Raw genomic sequence first — 18,202 nt, 5'->3', positions numbered from 1 at the left:
CCGGCAGATGATGGCTCGTCGTCGGATGCTGGTGCGAATTGAAGTACGGATGCGGCCCAGCGGCTGCGTACAGGCCGTAACCAGCGGCACGCGCGAATTCCGCAGCCGCGCGTTCCGCCGCACGGTTCCGCAATATCCGATTGATGCTGCTGACCGACGGCGCTGTCGCGTTACTGCAAACCCCTGGAACAGGTGAATGCCGACGTTGCGGTCAACGCGACGTTCAGTCGCGAAGATACCGCTAACAGATGATAGCACGAATACGACAAAGATCTTGTTGTAGACAGAGTTTTTCATAGCTTCCTCATCGTTATAAGCAACTGTTGACGCTACAGATCTTTAAAGTCAAATTTTTTTATTCACAATCGTAGATTTTATCCAACATAAAACTGGCAGCAAGTGCAAAACTTGCACTTGTTACAACATTTGGAATGTTACTGCAATGGTACTAAAACATTGCAATGTTGCTGCAATATTGCTGCAAGCACATGATATGTTCTGTATAGGGCGCGTTAATATTATCAGTCAGAACTAAAAGTAATGTACGATATTATTACGAAGGAAATAAGATTCTTTATGAAAATACAAAATGCAGGTAATTACAAAATATTACTTCGATTTTGTATTTGTAGCAAATCTCGATAAAACATATCCAACGTATAATATACGAGTATGTCAAGTATACACGTATTTCCGAACTCTTCTAGAGAGAGAAGTATAGACAGTCTTATTTGTATTACTAGTTGTTATGTATAAGATCTATAGTTGCAGCAAAAGGTATATCAAAGTTTACTTATTATAATGATATTCGTGTTAGCACGAATGCTTCAAGAATGTTATGTGTGTCAAGAAGTAAGGTCGCAGAAACGCGTTTCTTAATTCTTTCGTTAAATTATACGTTACTCGTACGTGCGTCTGTAATCATGGACGGTGCATTCGCATGGCTTACAGAGGACGAGCATAATTAAGTAAGGAACACGCTAGTTTATGCATCGCGCTAGCACTTGACGTTATGACTAAGCGTGTTCTAAGAGATATACTGCGAAAAATCTTAATCAATGTTAATGCGAGTCAAGTTGATCAATCTTTTAAACGCTTTCACTTCACAATTATTACGTTATCGTATTCACTCTTTATTCACCGTAAAATAATCGATTTGCAAATTATTATCTCCCTTTTCGCGAATAATTTTTTAATGCGATATGGCTCATACATTTTTTATCTTTTACAGAGGTATTAACTCGTAACTGAAACGTATAAGTCTTAATGACCTTACAACATTTTCCTAATTTTTAAATAGTGGTATAATTTGTGTTTCGAAATCTTATCTTTCACAAATTTATTTTCGTTCACAAAATTGATATTCTAATTATTGTACTATATTTATGCCAAGTACAGATGTTGCAATTTTTTATATACATAGTTGTAAATTAAAAAATCTTTTAAACTAATAACAAAAAACTTTAATGGATCTCAAAGATCCATATGTTTCCTTAACACCACAAAAAATACGCATTCCTGTTAGGAATTAAACATAAATTAATATAAATATTTATAGAGCTATACTAATCAAAAATTGCTTGTTTCAAGTTTCAAGTTTAGTAGTGATGTAAAAATATTAATTTTGTTATGGTGTTATGTTGGACTCCTAAAAACTGTCCTTATCTTGATTTGTGTTATTTTTCGTGATTGAAGGCCAATGTATTTAGAACATAATACGAACATAATCTATTCGCACATAATACGAAATTCGGAAAATTTCGACTGATGTCATCTGTGGGAATGTGACTCGGAAACATATCCTTTCAATAAATCTCGATTTGGCAATGATTATCTTACCTTCGGAGATTAGCCTCTCCCGGATTTCCCAAGCAAAGATAGTCGGATTCTCCCTTTTATATTGTTCGATCTTAGCGACGACAGCCGGTGTCGCTACTTTCGGCTTACTGCCACCGATCAGACCCGGTGGACGCAACGTACCTGAAACACGATAAAATGGGCTTCAAGGACACGGTGCATTGGCAAAACTCCTGGCCCTCGATAAAATCGCTCGTAAATGGCGCCGCGGCATGGCACATTTATATTTTGCGCCCTATTCGGCAGCTCGGCCATGCCAAAACTCGCGAAGCTCGCCGTAATTCCCGAAAATCACGCGATGCACGCGCCTTGGAATCCGAATGTATCTTTCACAGGCGTGATTGATGTGAAAAGAGTGATAATTGTAACATTATACATTATAATTGAACTGCATATTAAATGTAATTTGTTCCATTCACGTAAACATTCGATCGCCTTAAATATTGTTCCATACAAGATGCATTAGTTGAAACGTTTTATGCCCGTTTTTACCACAACGTAAATTAACTTCGGTCCCGGTTTAACTTAATCTTTTTCTAATCCTAAAATTAGAAAAACATAAAGAAAAATAAATTGAACTGAGATTATTAAAATGAATCATACATTAGCGGAATCGAGTATTAGTCTTTTAAGATATAAACAACTTTGTAATGTGTATAAAGAACATAAAAAAGAAAGAAAATATAAATGACAGCATATAATAATGCAAAAGTCACGGCAATCATCGCAATATAATGCTTAGCATCGCGTGCTACCGGCAAATGGATATTAATCTTATCTTCGTATATCTGGGTGGATTCATAATGCGGCAATTAAGACAGGATGCTTACATAATATATATCGTGATATAAGAAAATTATCTGCACACGTGTAGCCACTGCGCGTTAGCTTGTGATAATTTTTAGTGTTATTATCGCGCGCTTAAGAGTTAAATTGCATGCTTAGAGCAATTAATGTAAGTCTAGTGCCTTTTATAAAAATTAGACCCGCTCTCCCTTTCTCCCTCTCTCTCTCTCTCTCTCTCTCTCTCTCTCTCTCTCTCTCTCTCTTCCCTCTCGCTCCTCTCTTTTAAACTTATGGGGATATTTATTTTAAATAAAACGTTAAAATATCGGTCACAGATAAAAATACATGTCTTTTAAGTCAACCGTTTGGATCCACCGCTGTCATATATTCCATAGAAACCGAAGTTATAATTTGCTACTCGTGGGAAAGACAATGAGCAACGCAGCAGTCAATTAGTCATGAATTAATTAGTATCTACAAGTGAATGCTAAGACGCGCATAGCTCCATAAGCATATATATTATAAGTACGAAAAGGTTATACATATCATCGATTGCATGTTGTTGATACCGTAAAAGACGTACAAATGATACATTCTAACGCGAATCAAATTTTAATCAATTATATATTATATAATACATAAAATTTTATAACATATTATAAAACGTTTCGTACGAAAAATGGATCGTTTTAGAAGTAAATTTTATCATTATTGAATATATATATATATATATATATTAACTAAAATAATTTATCATTGTTATTGTGTATATCGATGTATGATAAAAAATAAGATCGAATCAGACTTATTATATATAAAGAGGAATATTGTAAATTGAAGAATAATTTAATATCAAATAATATAATAGAGGATAAACGAACACGTAATATCGGTTAATTATGTATGAAAACTTTATGAGGATTGATACGATACGTCGCAATCAGAAAGAAAATTAATTTTTATTGAAGTATCTAAAAATTTAACTACAGAGATACAAATCTATAAACAATCTTATTAGACCATGAAAATAATTATGTAAAACGCTTAAACGTTGATAACAATCCTACAAAAAGTTTAAGCATTCTGCATAATTATTTTGATCATCCAACAAAATTATTTTTAGATCTGTATCTATTATAGCTACATTGTTTATAGATACTTTAGCAAAATCGTTCGTACGCATTATATTAGAAAATTCCTCTTTTTTTTGGTCAATGTTACGCTGTTACTAATAATATGTATTCAAAGTTGTATACGTTGCGCTTAAGATATACCGCGTATCCGCTGTTTTTGCCCCGTTTCTCGCGAGCGACACGATAGAAGCGAAGAAACGAAAGTCACGCTCGCGTGCTAATATCAACGTCAACCATCGGGCGTAAAGGGTCCCATCGAGACTCGCCTCCCGACCCCAATTACGCGCGGATTCATCGTGGAAGGACGTGGACGTTGTTCGTACTTGCATGCATGCATCATCCGTCATTCGCGTTCTGTCGCGGACTTTGCCGAAGACCAGACTCAGAGTCTTGAGAAGCGGAAGGGACGGGACGGGACGGGACGGGACGGGGGAGGTATCCGTCAATCCGGTGGACGATGCCGGGAAGATTGTGAGGTAATGGAAACCAGAGGCGCAGGCAGACTTGAGCAATTATCGGTCGTTACGTACTATTATTAATAACAATAATGACGGCTAAACCCGGCAGAGGGTATCGCGTGCGCTCCCACGGATGAAGTGCGTGCCGGGTATATAAACGATGTATCCACCTAATAGGTATCCATGCCGCGAGCAAATTCCTTGCCTCTCGACCTGCTATCCCATCTTTCTCTCTCTTTCTCCCCGTTCCCGTTTCTTCCTCTCTTTGTCCTTTTTAGCTTCTCTCTGTCTTTCCGTCCCTGTATCTATCTTTCCCTGCTTCGATCCCACCGCTCGATCTCTTCCCACCCTGCGTTGCCTTTAGTTTTTCGTTGTTGCAGGTTGCTCGTTCGGCTTGCTCCTTCGATTTGCGGATTTGCGGATTTGCTCCTGTGCACGTGTGTGCGTGCGTGCGTGTGTACGTAACATTTTTGAGCGGAGAGTGCCGTTTTTAATAAAAGAAACCGCACGAAGCCAATTTCGTTAGCCGGTTAGGGTTACTCGCGAGCACATCAGTGGATGGATGTCAGCCCGAGAAGGCTGTATTCAAGAAGGCGCGGCGCGTCGCATGCGTGCATTCGCGGGCGAGGTGATCTCTTTTATGAATTGATAATGAGAGATTAGGGTAATTACACGGCGAACCTGTATGTAAGAGCGTCGCGATGGAAACTACGAACAAACAACCGGAACGCCTCCGGCATTGTCCATTCGATTGCTGTCCAGTTATCCTAACGACCGCAGTAGTGACGTGTTAAGCTTATACAGCACGTCTGAAATTTTGGCCATTTATCCCATGTACTCTCTCAATCCGTCTTTGAATCAACCCTCTGTAATCGATATAGCGAGCAGTTAAAGCCGCAACCTCTGAAGACACGAAAATCGATATAATCGAATGGTATTTTTAGTTCATGAATATGAATAAACGAGATATCGCGATGTAATTCGTATCTGTTCTTGGCGATTATAGGCGTAATAAGGACCACGGCATACTTAAAAAAACTTAAGCAGTAAGACGTAAGCAGTGAGAAAATCAACATGTTGGATATACTATTGTTTATGGTTTTACATTCTCAATTGTAATTGGGGCCGATTCGTTTAGTATTTAAGTTTTTTTTTGCATACTATGGCCTTAAGACTACGCATTCCTATAATATGGAGCTGTCACTATCGGTTTAGAACGTAGACTTTAGAAGAATAGAAATGCATTCCCTGATTTTTAGCATTTGCAGTACTCCGTCAGAAAGTATATCAACATTTCTCTTCAACTCGATATTTTAGAGTAGACAGAGAGAAAGAGAGAGAGAGAGAGCAATATGATTCAAGCTACCTCACTCTTTTTAAATTAATAACAACTTAATAATATAGCAGTCTGTTATTATATCTATTGTTTAGAAAGAATAAGCTTGAATATTCTCTCTCTCTCTTTCTTTCAGGTATCAAAGTATTAAAGAGAAATACTGATATGGTTCAATTCTTTCTAACGGAGCACATATCTTAAAATTGGAGAATGTGCAATCTACACCTATTACATTTATACATTTATACATTTATGTTGGTGGTGAAATGACCAGTTATATCGCGTAACGCCACTTGTCCCCGTCTCGACTTGCGTATCAATGCAGAGCGGGCTACTCGCTCATGTCGAGGGGATTAATTGTTCATCGTCGTTAAGTAATTGGTCGGCCGATTATGGTACATTATATTCACCTCGGACGCCTAAGGAGTCCGTATCCAGCGAGATGAAGACATTACCGGCGCGCCGCGAGAGAGCAGGCCACGAACGGTATTTTTACGAGCGGCTCGTAAAGTTAACGAGGACCGCGAGGTAGGTAGGCAGGTCTACGAGAAAGAGAGAAACTCCGGCGTTCCACGGCGAGATGCTCGGTGGCTCTTCTCCATTTTTTATTGTTTACCTCGGCGCGCGATCCTTCTTCCTCCGCTTCCCTTCTCCTCCATGCCTTTTCTTCTTCTTAGCTTCCTCGTCTTTCTGCATGGTCTTTCCTCGAATACGATCCGGGCTTCCGTCCACTTGGGTACCCAACAATTCCCGATCTCGTTTAGAGTCTAAATTTCCGCGAGTTTCATCGCGTTCTCGCGTGCAAAACCGCACTTGCGTACTCATCTCGAAAGCACCTCGATCTGCATTAACTCGTCAAACATGACGGTATAAGGTACGAACAGCAACACGAATAGGAGAACGCAAATGCCGGAAAGCTCAGGGTGTGGTTTCTTAAGTGTTTAGCCTTGAGATATATATTTTTATATTTATTTATGTTGTAAACGACATAAATCTTTATTGATTATAAAGAAAATGGCATGGGAAAATTTTTATTGAAGCTAATGTAATTTGACAGCCAGATAAAATAGATATGGTACGATATATATTATACTACGGCAAATTCATAAAATTTCAAATTTAATTTTACTAAATGAAAGAGCAGCGAGAATCGAAACTTCGCATTAGTCTCTTGGAATGTAGAGAGGCTAATGACTGGTGCAATCATTGGTGAATTATTCAAGTTTGTTGTGCCGAGGTGCTGAAATTTAATGCGTGAAAAAAGTGGTTATTACGTGTTAATTCTGGCGAGCTAACGAGCTTCGAGTGGCTGATACGTTCTTCATGACGCTCGTTATGTTTGACCATGCTTCGTAAGTTTGACGCTATCCCCTGTTCACTGCCTTGCTTGGAATCGTTCGAAACGTTAACGCGGTATCGTTTGTGGTCGCCGGTAATTGCCGCGTGAATCACAGAGAAAGGTACAATCAAGAATTATGTAAATTTCAAATTAAAAAAAGAGGCACGGAAAGAAAGGGAGAGAGAGAAGGGGGGAGAGAGGAGAAAGAGAATCTAAGAAAAAATACACAATCCAAGAAAATACAAAAAAAAGTTATTTACTCTTTATTCTTTTAAAAAATAGAGGGAAAAGAAAGCTTCCATTTAGATGGGAAAATATTATGTTAGTGTTTCTCTCTCTCTCTCTCTCTCTCTCTCTCTCTCTCTCTCACGAATAGGAATTATTTTAAAACTTTATTTGACAAATATGACAAAAACCTTTTATATCAGTCTATCTAATAGTTCTCGACTTTGGAAAATCTTCTCTTGTGCATCTCCAATATCTATTTTTCTCTCATTTCCGGAGGATCGATGATATTCTTAGAACATAGAATATAAATGGATGATTTCTGCCTTGACTTCGTATCGAAATTACGTACGTACGTAATGCGTGCGTGGCGCTCGATATTCGCGATAGGTATAGTGGTTGACGAACATAATAGCGATATGTCAACGGAGTAGTTTCCCTACGTAAGTTCTCGTGTTCGGAATGTCACCCAATAATTTGCATATTCTTATCGTCAACGATAAGAAAAAAACAACGTGGGGTATAATATCGAGCGTATCATGAACGCGATTCTCCTCGCGTAAGGCAACTCGCGGTAAATCATAAAAATACACTTTACAAACCTAAAAGTTTCGTAACGACTGCGCCCTGTTGGTTTAATGACAACACGTGGTTGGCGAGATCGTTGTAATGCCTGAGTGCTCCTAATCCATGTGACAATTCGATTAGACGTTGCCGCGATGCGTTGCCATTGTTACCACTGGCGAAAGGACCGGCCGTACAATTTTGTAAATTCACACCTGCAATCAGAGAAATATTTCATTGTAATACGTATAATAATGAAATTATCATATCGAACAACTAATGATAATTGCTAGGACGAAATCTGTTTCGATTACATTTTATTATCACATCTTCGTTCTTGACTTTGGATTATTTCCGTAAACTAGTTAACAAGATTCGAAAGATTGATGATTTTTACAGGTCTGAAATAATCGGGGATCTACTTTTCTCACAAAGATCCTTTTTAGGATCCCCAAAATTAATTGAATGCTTCGTTAAATTAACAATCGGCTGCGTAATCGCTGTGACGAAAGTGGTCACGGTCAAATAACTTGACGTTGAGGCACTTTAATTTGAGTTGCTGAACGTGATCTCGCGATCCTCTTACTGATATGGTTTTAAAGAATGTTAAAAGCGCAGTCAAGAAATACCTGTCATTCAAATTATGATTAATAATTAACTTATATTCATATTCGCATATAGATATTACTTCGCGCACAGCATTTATATTCTTTTCAATAATATATTACCATATTACAAGAACTTTGATTTCAGGTGTTTATCAATGTTATTTCAATTTTCAATGATTATCTTTGCTTTTAAATTAACATGCTAATCAACTCGCTAAGTTTCCCCGAATGAAGTCTCACTTTGAATGAAAGTACCACCACTACTGAAAAAAATAAAAATATTTACACTCTTGAATAAGTTTCACTCTTTTGAGATAATTTTATGTTTCATAATCTTATTTTTCATAGTTTTGTTTTATTTATATAACCTAATTATCGTACTATATTTATATTAAATTCAAGTGTTGCAATTTTCTATATGATTGAACTTTTATATGATTTAAAACTTCTAAAACTAATAACAAAAAATTATAATAAGCCCATACATTCTTTTAACGTTACAAAAAATATTTTCCTCTTTTTCTATTACGAGTTAAATAATCATAATTTGTACACGATCTGCACAACTTCTGATTATTGATATAACTTGATCTGAAAACCACCGGAAGTTTCATTTAGATTTTTTTTCTTAAGTGAAAATGCAGCGATAGCATTTTTAAATGGTAATAAGCCAAAAAGACTAAAGTGATATGAAGAAAGCGAAGGATATGCTAAGTGGAAAATTGACTCGTATAGGAAATAATATTCAAGGAGAGAAAACGTAATTACACAGCATAGCCAATAAAATCGCGACAAGGCGAAACGAGGGTTCAAGCGTAAATCGACGCGAGCTTAAAGATAATATGAATTAAATGTGAGATAGATGTTAATTACTGTACCGGCAATGTCTGCGATCAAAATTATGATGTGCTTATTATAGGTTCAGCTTCCTCGTAATCGCGCTGTCGACTAATCTTAACAACGTTTAGTGCGGAGAGTCGCCCAGATGCCAATTTACGATCGAACGATATATGGCAATATAAAGAGCGTGTAATACCTGTCATTTTATAAACGAGGAGCGCAATAGCTTTTTATCCAGTCGATCTTACATAAGGAGTCCGGCGATCGCGGGAGGAGACCGTTGGGTGAAATTAAATTCTGAGTGTTGGTAGAAAACAGGTCCGTCGTGCTCATTTGTATCGCGTTGTTTTAATTGGTTTCAACGAGTGAACTCAGCGTGAATTCGCGGCAGTTCGTTTACATAGTGAGAACGTCTAATTAATTAGTCCTTTATGAGTTAAGTGTATTACCAATCAGCTCGGTAAATGGATCTTGCGCAGATCATTTGCAATTTGTTATTCACGTAATCGAACGGTCACTTTTGCACAATTTATGACGATAATATAGTTAATTATTATAATGGCTCCTCATCAGGAATACAGTTAATCAGTATTTAAATTAACTGTAATCTGGAGAAGGGAAATTGACGCGATATTTTTTGGACGAATTTATTATAACATTGTGATGTCATGTGACTCCGTATATTGTATACGAGAACGATGGACTCGTAACAGAGACCGGTCGCAAGTTTAAATCCCGCATCTCGTGTACATAGAAAAATTTCGTAATCCGTACTGACTTAGCAAGAGTCGCAGAGAAACTTTTTACATCCAGAGTGACTGCTTTGATTTAGGTTCAGAATATCCCATACACTGATATGGTCTTATCCAACTATATATTTTCAGATCTGTATCTAAGTTTACAAACGCACTTCAGCAAAACATCATTCTTTTTGTGTACTTTACATTGATAAGCGTTAGATGTAGTAAATACATATTTTACATATTCTTCACATTTTTATTATCCTTTTAGTCTTTTTGATTTATTACCATTAAAAAATATTGTTACTACATTTTTATTAACAAAAAAATCCAAGTAAAATATTCGATAGTAAGATCGTATTAATGATGATAAATTTCGCAAATTGTGCGTATAAGTCACGATTATTTAATTAAAGAGAAAAAAACATGTGAATTACACTCGTAAAACTCCTGGAGAATTTTTGTTACAAAAATTGAAGTGCTACTAAAGTTATTTTCCGAGGAATCTCGTTTGCAGTGGTTGCTCGAAACGTCGAATAAAACTTATGCGAATCCCGCGAGTCTCGCGCCTATTCCATCCACTTCGAATGGCACATCGGGCGCGCATTCCGCGCTCGTTTCGTGTCAAAGCGATCGGAGGTGTCGTGAAAACGAAAGTAGCCGATGCACAGAAAGAAATGCGTCCCATCGTTGCATCGACACCAAGCGGGAACCGGTTCTGAACGAGTTCTGGCATCAGGCCTCACGGTATATTCATCCGTACATTCGAAATCGCCGCCAGTAAAGACTGATCGCTTGACACGGCAGTAATAGATAATAGAGAGAAAAACTGGAAGGCCGCGCGATTCTCTTTCTGCAGACTCGGCGACTTCGTGAGATCGTTCACTCTACTGCGCTTCCAATGAGTGGTTTTATCTGGACTGAGTGCAGATGGCTTCAAGTAAAATCGCGTCGCGTTACGAGTGTTTGCTGACGGTACACGAATCAAGTTAACTCTTAAATATAGACCATTCGTTTGCAACACACACACACACACACGCAAAAGATAAAACACAACAGAACACACTTAAATTATTTAAAAGAATGTTCAAAGGAAAATGAATGCATGCAGATGTGAAGTTCATATCATATCTGTAATATGTGTATAGTGGAAAGAAAATTAATCGAATATAGAGTCTAAGATGATACAATGGCATAACTTAAACTATGTTTATATATAGTCTGAGTCTTATAAAAATTTTAATCAAGTAGAAATAAAATCTTGCAGGTAAAAGAGCGCGAATTAATTTATGAATTTTTTTACACGCGACTTAAACACAAAGATAGTTGCGTTTACATTCGAGGACAACGTCTCGCAAAAAAGTAATCTTATATTATCAGGCTATAATTTCTACAGAAATCGTGTTAAAAGTAAATTGTACATGTAATCGATAATTGATACACGGGCAAGCATTTTACGTAATAATTCTCTGATTAATTAAATCCGTTTGATTAAGTCCGTGACGAGATGTTACCCAAAAAAGAATTGAGGACGAATTTAATGACATTTTAAATTTTATTTAACAAATGAAGATGTCCATACTTTTTGGTGCAAATAATATATATTATATGATAGAACATAATTATAAAATCTCAAAATAAAACTATATACGTTATACGTTATACGTATTTGATATCATATTTATAGCATTGAATGTGCGATTAGAAAAGCCATCTATCATTTTTATCTTCTTACTGATAGATTAATTTGTTATTATGATTAGAAATGATTAGCGGATTATTACGATTTAGATAGATGTAAAAAGTATAGTTTAACATAAAGTTCACACGGAAAGAACGATTTTGCTGATGTTCTTACGGGCAAAATCGCGCATAGTAGGCAGTGCTCGGACCGTGTCAACATTGTCCAACGCGATTGGGTTAGACAATATTGACACGATCCGGGCAATGCTGACACTATACAGCAAGCAACTTTCCCATAACATAATCTATAAATTTAGATGGATACAAGTCTGAAAATAATTTTGTTAGACTATTAAAATAATTACATAAGAAGTATCTTATTATCCCCAGTGCCATAAAGTGGGTGTTATTTATGATTTACTAGACTAGTTTAGTTAAATTTTTATAGATACTTAAACAAAGTTAGTGTCAAAGAATGAATACTGCGAAAAAGAAAATTACAATTCTTGGCGAAATTGTAACCTGGTTAGCAATAACTGGTAATATACTCTACGCATAATTAGTGCATATATCTTCGCGGATACTTTCGACGATTGGTCGTCAAAGCTGTAACAAAGTCTTGCGCGAAGACAACTATTAGCCGCAAGGTGTACCTGTTTTAAAATACTCTGGGTACGGTCGTAAAATCCCATGGCATCGTCTGCTGTCAAGTATCGAGCTGAACATCGGGAACATTCGTGAACTTGTATCGGATCTTAAGCTAGATTAACGCTTTTCGCACACAAACCAAGCAAGAGCTTTATCTACCACGTCAAACTATCGGATTTATTCGTAACTTTTAATTCACACAAACAATATTATCAAATCGCAATTTCAAAGAATCAATTTAGATATAATTCGGCATTTAAACAAATTATATTCACTCAAGTATATAATAAGAATTGAATGCGCGGAAAGAATAGCTTTGCTGAAGTATTTATAAATTTATTCATTATCTCAACTAGAATTCTGGTAGATTTAATCAGAAAATACTGATTCGTCCATTTTTTCCACTAGAATTACAATTCCATCAAACCATTTTACTCACTAAATTTAATTTTAATCATAGACGTAATAGAAAAAATTGCACATTGGCTAATCTTATAACATCTGTGTTTCATTAGAAAGAATTGAATCATATTAGCTTTCCAATTCTATCAGCATCTCTTAACTCAATATTTTAGAGATAGAAAGCGATATGATTTAAGCTACTTCACACTTTCTAAATAGTGACAACTTTATAATAATCCACAGTCTCTTCTTATCACATCCATGATTTTGATATGAATGTTACATTGTCGGAAAAGAATGTTACTCTTTCAATGCAATCATCGGATACGACTTCGTTATTTATGTATTAGTATATCTTTCATACGATGGTTCATATGGCCAAGTGCCATAATGTGCTACCAGAACACCTGAAACACATTTTCTTTTGTCCTTTTTTGTTCTTTTTCCCTTCCTTTCTGCTCGCTCGTGAACGAAGACGTTGCGTACATGGTATCTGCCTCGAAACGATCTGGGTGTGGTCGTAAAATCTCGTGGTTCTGGAACGAAGTGCTCCGCAAACGCGAGAGTACCCGCGGGATGGACGGGTATTGAGCGTTAAACGAGAGTAATACGTTCACCGATCCGAAGAGAAGTACTCGCGTTGCCAACGCATTGAAACCGGTTCCGAATGAGTGCGATACTTGGTAGCCCCCGTGCTCCGTCTGGCAAGTGCAAATCGCGGAAAGATCCGCGAACGCGCGGTAGTTGAACATGTCGTCGTAGGCGCATATCCAACTGCTCTCAATCGAGCGTGTCCTTTTATTCTTTTATCAACGGTTTTACGAGGCAAACAACCAAGGAGCATTTCACGCTGCATCAGACAGCATCGTAGAGAGCGAGTAAAGAGTTCGCCACATTGCATTCGTGTGTTAAATAATATCATAAGCCGAGTCTGTTGTACACAATCATGGGGTTTTGCTCCTCGTTTTTTGACAACTTAATTAGCGGCCGAAAAGAGGCGGCGGCAATCATTGATAATGAACTGCATGTAAGCATCCGCAGAACGCGTCGCGTTTCTTTAAAGTATTTTACGTAGAAAAACTTTGATGTTTCCTGATTATATTTGAGTATTATGTTTTTTTTAATATTTGTTAAAAATTTAGCTAGATGTAGATCTAAAAATAATTTTGTTTGTGAACCATCAAAATTATAACTATGTAAGATATTAAAGTTGACTGCTAGAATGTTAAAACTTTTTGCAGTATATTAGCATATTAACACTTAAACTTTCCATACAATTATTTCAATGGTTCAATAATGTTATTTTTAGATCTATATCTAGATAAATTTTTTATTACTTTAGCAAAATATTCTTTTTGTGTAGACATTTTTGAAATTATTTAAAATTTTATAAACTGGTTTATTTGACATACAATAGTTTATATGGCGATTAAAATCGTGACAATTCTGAATCTCTGAAACAGAAATTATTTCGTATATGTGGATACTGTTCGGATTTACTCTTCTATTTTTACGATTCACACAAGTTGAATATTATATTTCAAAATTACGATCAAGATTTCGTAATCCTTCCGAGATTTTTTTAAAGGCGAGAAATGCTTCCATTAACGTTAATTACGAGACAAGTCTTGTACAGGTGTTCGCCTGTACAGGTGTTCAATGTTAATTGCAGCTACCATCTCGCATCGAAAGGTTCGTGCGGTGAAAGATCGTGAAACGATTCATAATTTAATTAGTTACTTGGTTATCTATCATCAAACAAGATATAATCGATATACTCATTTATCGTCATGTGTATCACATATTTAACTTCTGCGTTATCGGGAACATAAATGATTAAATTGTACGTTACTGTTATTATATTTGTAAATTATATGTTTATTAGTTGTTCCATATAACTGGACTGTATTAATAACATACGTATTATATAAAATGTATGCATATTATACAAAACAAAATACAGGTAATCAGAAGATTATCTTTTCATCGTTTAATTTTTTATAACATTTCTCGAAATGGTCAAAATTTATTTCAAAAACATACGATATCGTCTCTATAGCGTCAAAGAAATTTAATAAAATCGATAATAAAAGAATTTTCCAAGAAAAATTATTTTATTATTACAAGTTTTATAAAATTCCCACGTTTTTTGTACTGCCTCGTTATTTCATTTCATTAATTAATATTGTCTTTAATAATTGCCAAAGTATATTCAGATGTTTCGGATATTCGATCTTTCCCTTAAATAACTATTTCAAATTTTAATAACGCCGGATTGTACAATTTTGGTATAATGAAACACAATTGTAAATAATGGTACATGAGGTATTTCGTAATTATCGATTTATCATGACGTAACGAAATTAATTAGGCCTCCATTGCTTACACATGTATACACATCTGTCTTATCTCAGATATCCAAGAAAGAAAGAGGAATGTAATCGGGATGTATACAAAAATATTATTATAACAGAACGCAGAAGCACTTGCATGTCGTTTTTGGTGAGAATTAAAACTTGTTACAACGCATATAAAAAATGAACATTTAATTGCAACAGATTTGAATGGAAATAGCATCATTAAGATCTTTCTAAGATGCCTATGTAAGCATCAAATTATTAATGTTGGTCAATTTAATTTGTGATATTACTACACAGTTCAATCGAACTGTGTTTCAAGATCGAAAAAATCAATTTGGCGCGCAGTTTAAATAACTACACATATGTAAGTTATACCTATAATATAAATTCACATCATCTCTCTCTCTCGAATTATCTAAGTGCCTAAGGTCCAGCTTAACTGTTAAAGGCTTTATTCTTTACTTGTTGTGTAATCACATTTACAGTCTTAAGAAATTCTTTAATGTTCTTCAACGTAAATATTTATCTTCTCATGATTCATGTTGAACGTTCCACGTGAATCAATTATTATAATAAGTTTAGTATACCCGAAAATCTCGTTTATACATGAAAAGAACGATTTTGCTAAAAGATCTAAAATTTGCTGATAGATATAGATCTGAAAATAATTTCGTTGGATTATCGAAGTAATTTTATTGAAAATTTAAACTGGTTGCTAGAAATAAAATTTTTTTGCAGCATTGCTCATCATTTTTTAATTTTTAACATAATTATTTTAATGATCCAACGCTATTATTTTTAAATCTGTATCCAGCAAAATTTTAGATCTTTCAACAAAATCGTTCTTTTCATGTAACTTTAAACAATTATTGCAATAACATTTGTATATAGAGACTGTGGTTGTTTTAAATTAAACAATGATTTATTTGGTACCTGTTATATTATTATAATAGAGAGCTACCGTGTGAAAGGGAAACAACGAGAAAAAGGCGTGGGAACTAAATGAACGTTAAATCGAATTCGACGAGAATAATCGGATTCGATTCGACTTAAAGACGCGAATATCTTCGCATTCCTACTCACCATCGATCAGGGAAGCAGGTACATTCAACTGCTGGTGATGATGCGCCGGCGGATGCTGCTGGTGATGGTGCGGCGGATGTACCTGCAGCAGGTGCGATCTCGTCTGGGAGAAGGTCGGCGACGGTGGTTCCCAAGGTCGGGCAACACCAGTGCTGGCGGGAACGTCCTCGTCCTGACAGCAGAACTTGTCACTTGCGCTCGAGGCGGTCGTACCGGTGCAATTCGCGACTCCGTGTCCGTCATTATTGTTGCTAATCTCCCCGTTATTATTGTTGTTGTTGTTGTTGTTGTTATTATTGGTACCGCTACTGCTATTGTTTGTGAGGCGCGTGGTAATTGCACCCGTTGCTGGGCTACCACTACCACTAGCACTGCCACTGACACTACCACTGCCAATGCCGTCGACCTGTACCATTTCGCTGTCGATCGCAGCCGCCGACTTGGCAGTACCAGGAGGGGTCGCGACGCCGCCACCGATCATCATCACCAGACGATCTCACCTCCGCCCCCTCCACGCTCAGCAACGGCTCCTCCCTCTCCCGTTCTTCCTCCACTTCTGCGAATGCACCACGTCTGTCTTTCAATCGCTTCCGTTTCTCGCATTCAACGGATTTTTTCTACGCGTTAATCGCGATTCTCAGAATATTGACAAGTATCTCCAGGTTAACGTATCATCTGACATTACTCTCGTTCGGAGTACAGCGTTTAAGAATGTTCTCTTGTGCGTTGAGTAATATCGCCGAACGAGCATTTTTCGACCTGTACAAACGATATACCATAGAAATTATTAACAAGATCGCTTATCGATTTCGCCATCGTCAAAAACTCGAATATTCCTCCGTTGTCGTTGTATACTATTTCTGTCTACGTGCACATTGACAGAGTCCGATTCAATGCATTCCCGAATATCTGCAGTTCCCATTTGTTTTCAAAAGACTTCAACTTGATTGAAAACTGTTCACCGAACTGTCACGTATATACCACCGTCAGCCACTATCCTTCTGACAGCACAAACACGGACTCGCCACGTGACGCCAAATGATAAACAAATCGCTAGAGAAGCGATTAGCAGAGCGGAATAACTAGTACGATCGCGCGATGACGATGACGACGCATCGCGACGCGAGCTTTTACGCCGTCGCGACACTTGAGCGGTGAGCCTAGTCGAAGCTGAGGAACCGAAGGCGCGGAGTACTGGAGCGCAGGCGCCTTCGACGAAGCTCGTGACCACGTTCTCCTCCTCCACCTGGCCCTCTTCCCTCTCCGTACTCTTCCTCGCGTGTCGATCGCCCTCTCGTTTCTTCCGCCTACGAGGGCTCCCTTCTCCAATGACAGGCAACGAGGGCTACTACGGCACCGGGGTAGCTTGCTCGCGCTCCGCCGGATTCGAGCGGATTGCCTTCCGCTCGGGCTTTCGAAGCGCGCCCAGACCTTCCCCCTCCCGCCGACTAGGTACTCGCCGAGGTGAGATCAAGATTTAATGTGACGTGACTTGCCCCATCGCTCCATATACGCGGTCGATTTCTCCCCTCATACCCCCTTCTCCGTTCATCTTTTTTCTTTCGACACAGATCACCAGATTCATCTCCTCGCGCACTCCCTAGGTACAAAAAAAAAAGTGTAAAAGAGAGATAAACTTCGTTGCACGAAAATGATTATTTTTTTTCTCTTCTTTTATTTCTGTCCCTATACGACAGTTCTACCGCTCCTCACCGATGCACCGATGTTTCTCTTGTCACGCGATCGACTTGCCGAAGCTATCTTGTTCGTGCTCGAGCGTGAGGAACGAAAAAGCGGGTTTTTCAATTGGTCTCTTTAGAAGGTTCCAGTTATCAGCTGCTACAACGTGGTATACGCGCGCGACACGGCTTCGCTTCCCTCTTTGAGGGACACAGCGTGGTGCTCTCTTGGAAGCACCCTTCTTTCGCACTACCTTTTTCGTACGCGACCAGACCAGACTCACCAGACGCGAGTGCGTTACGCGGGGCAACCTGTTCGCTCTCCGCCGTATTCGAGCAGATTGCCTACCGCCGCGCGCTCCACTCGAAGCGCGCCCAGACTAGCCTTACCCCCACCTTATACTCTTCCCGTAAAAGACTCCGTTCTTCTGCTTCTACCCGCTGAGAAGAAGAGATCAAGA

General features: G+C 37.7%; 1 protein-coding gene across 1 annotated transcript in view; it reads right to left on the bottom strand.

The window, feature by feature from the left end:
* Eyg (eyegone) overlaps positions 1 to 16,613 on the bottom strand; it is a 19,665-nt gene extending 3,052 nt beyond the window's left edge. The window contains exons 1-4 of the mRNA XM_018513429.1: positions 16,063 to 16,613; positions 7,737 to 7,913; positions 1,840 to 1,980; positions 1 to 183 (exon numbers count right to left, since the gene is read on the bottom strand). Of these exons, the coding sequence (XP_018368931.1) occupies positions 1 to 183; positions 1,840 to 1,980; positions 7,737 to 7,913; positions 16,063 to 16,546 (985 nt within the window). The 5' untranslated portion in view covers positions 16,547 to 16,613. The remainder of the gene's footprint in view (positions 184 to 1,839; positions 1,981 to 7,736; positions 7,914 to 16,062) is intronic.
* Positions 16,614 to 18,202: the final 1,589 nt, after the last annotated feature.

This window comes from Trachymyrmex cornetzi, unplaced genomic scaffold (genome assembly GCF_001594075.2).
Source record: "Trachymyrmex cornetzi isolate Tcor2-1 unplaced genomic scaffold, Tcor1.1 scaffold47, whole genome shotgun sequence".
Classification (NCBI taxonomy): Eukaryota; Metazoa; Arthropoda; class Insecta; order Hymenoptera; family Formicidae; genus Trachymyrmex; species Trachymyrmex cornetzi.
This window is presented reverse-complemented; position numbering and strand designations above follow the sequence as displayed.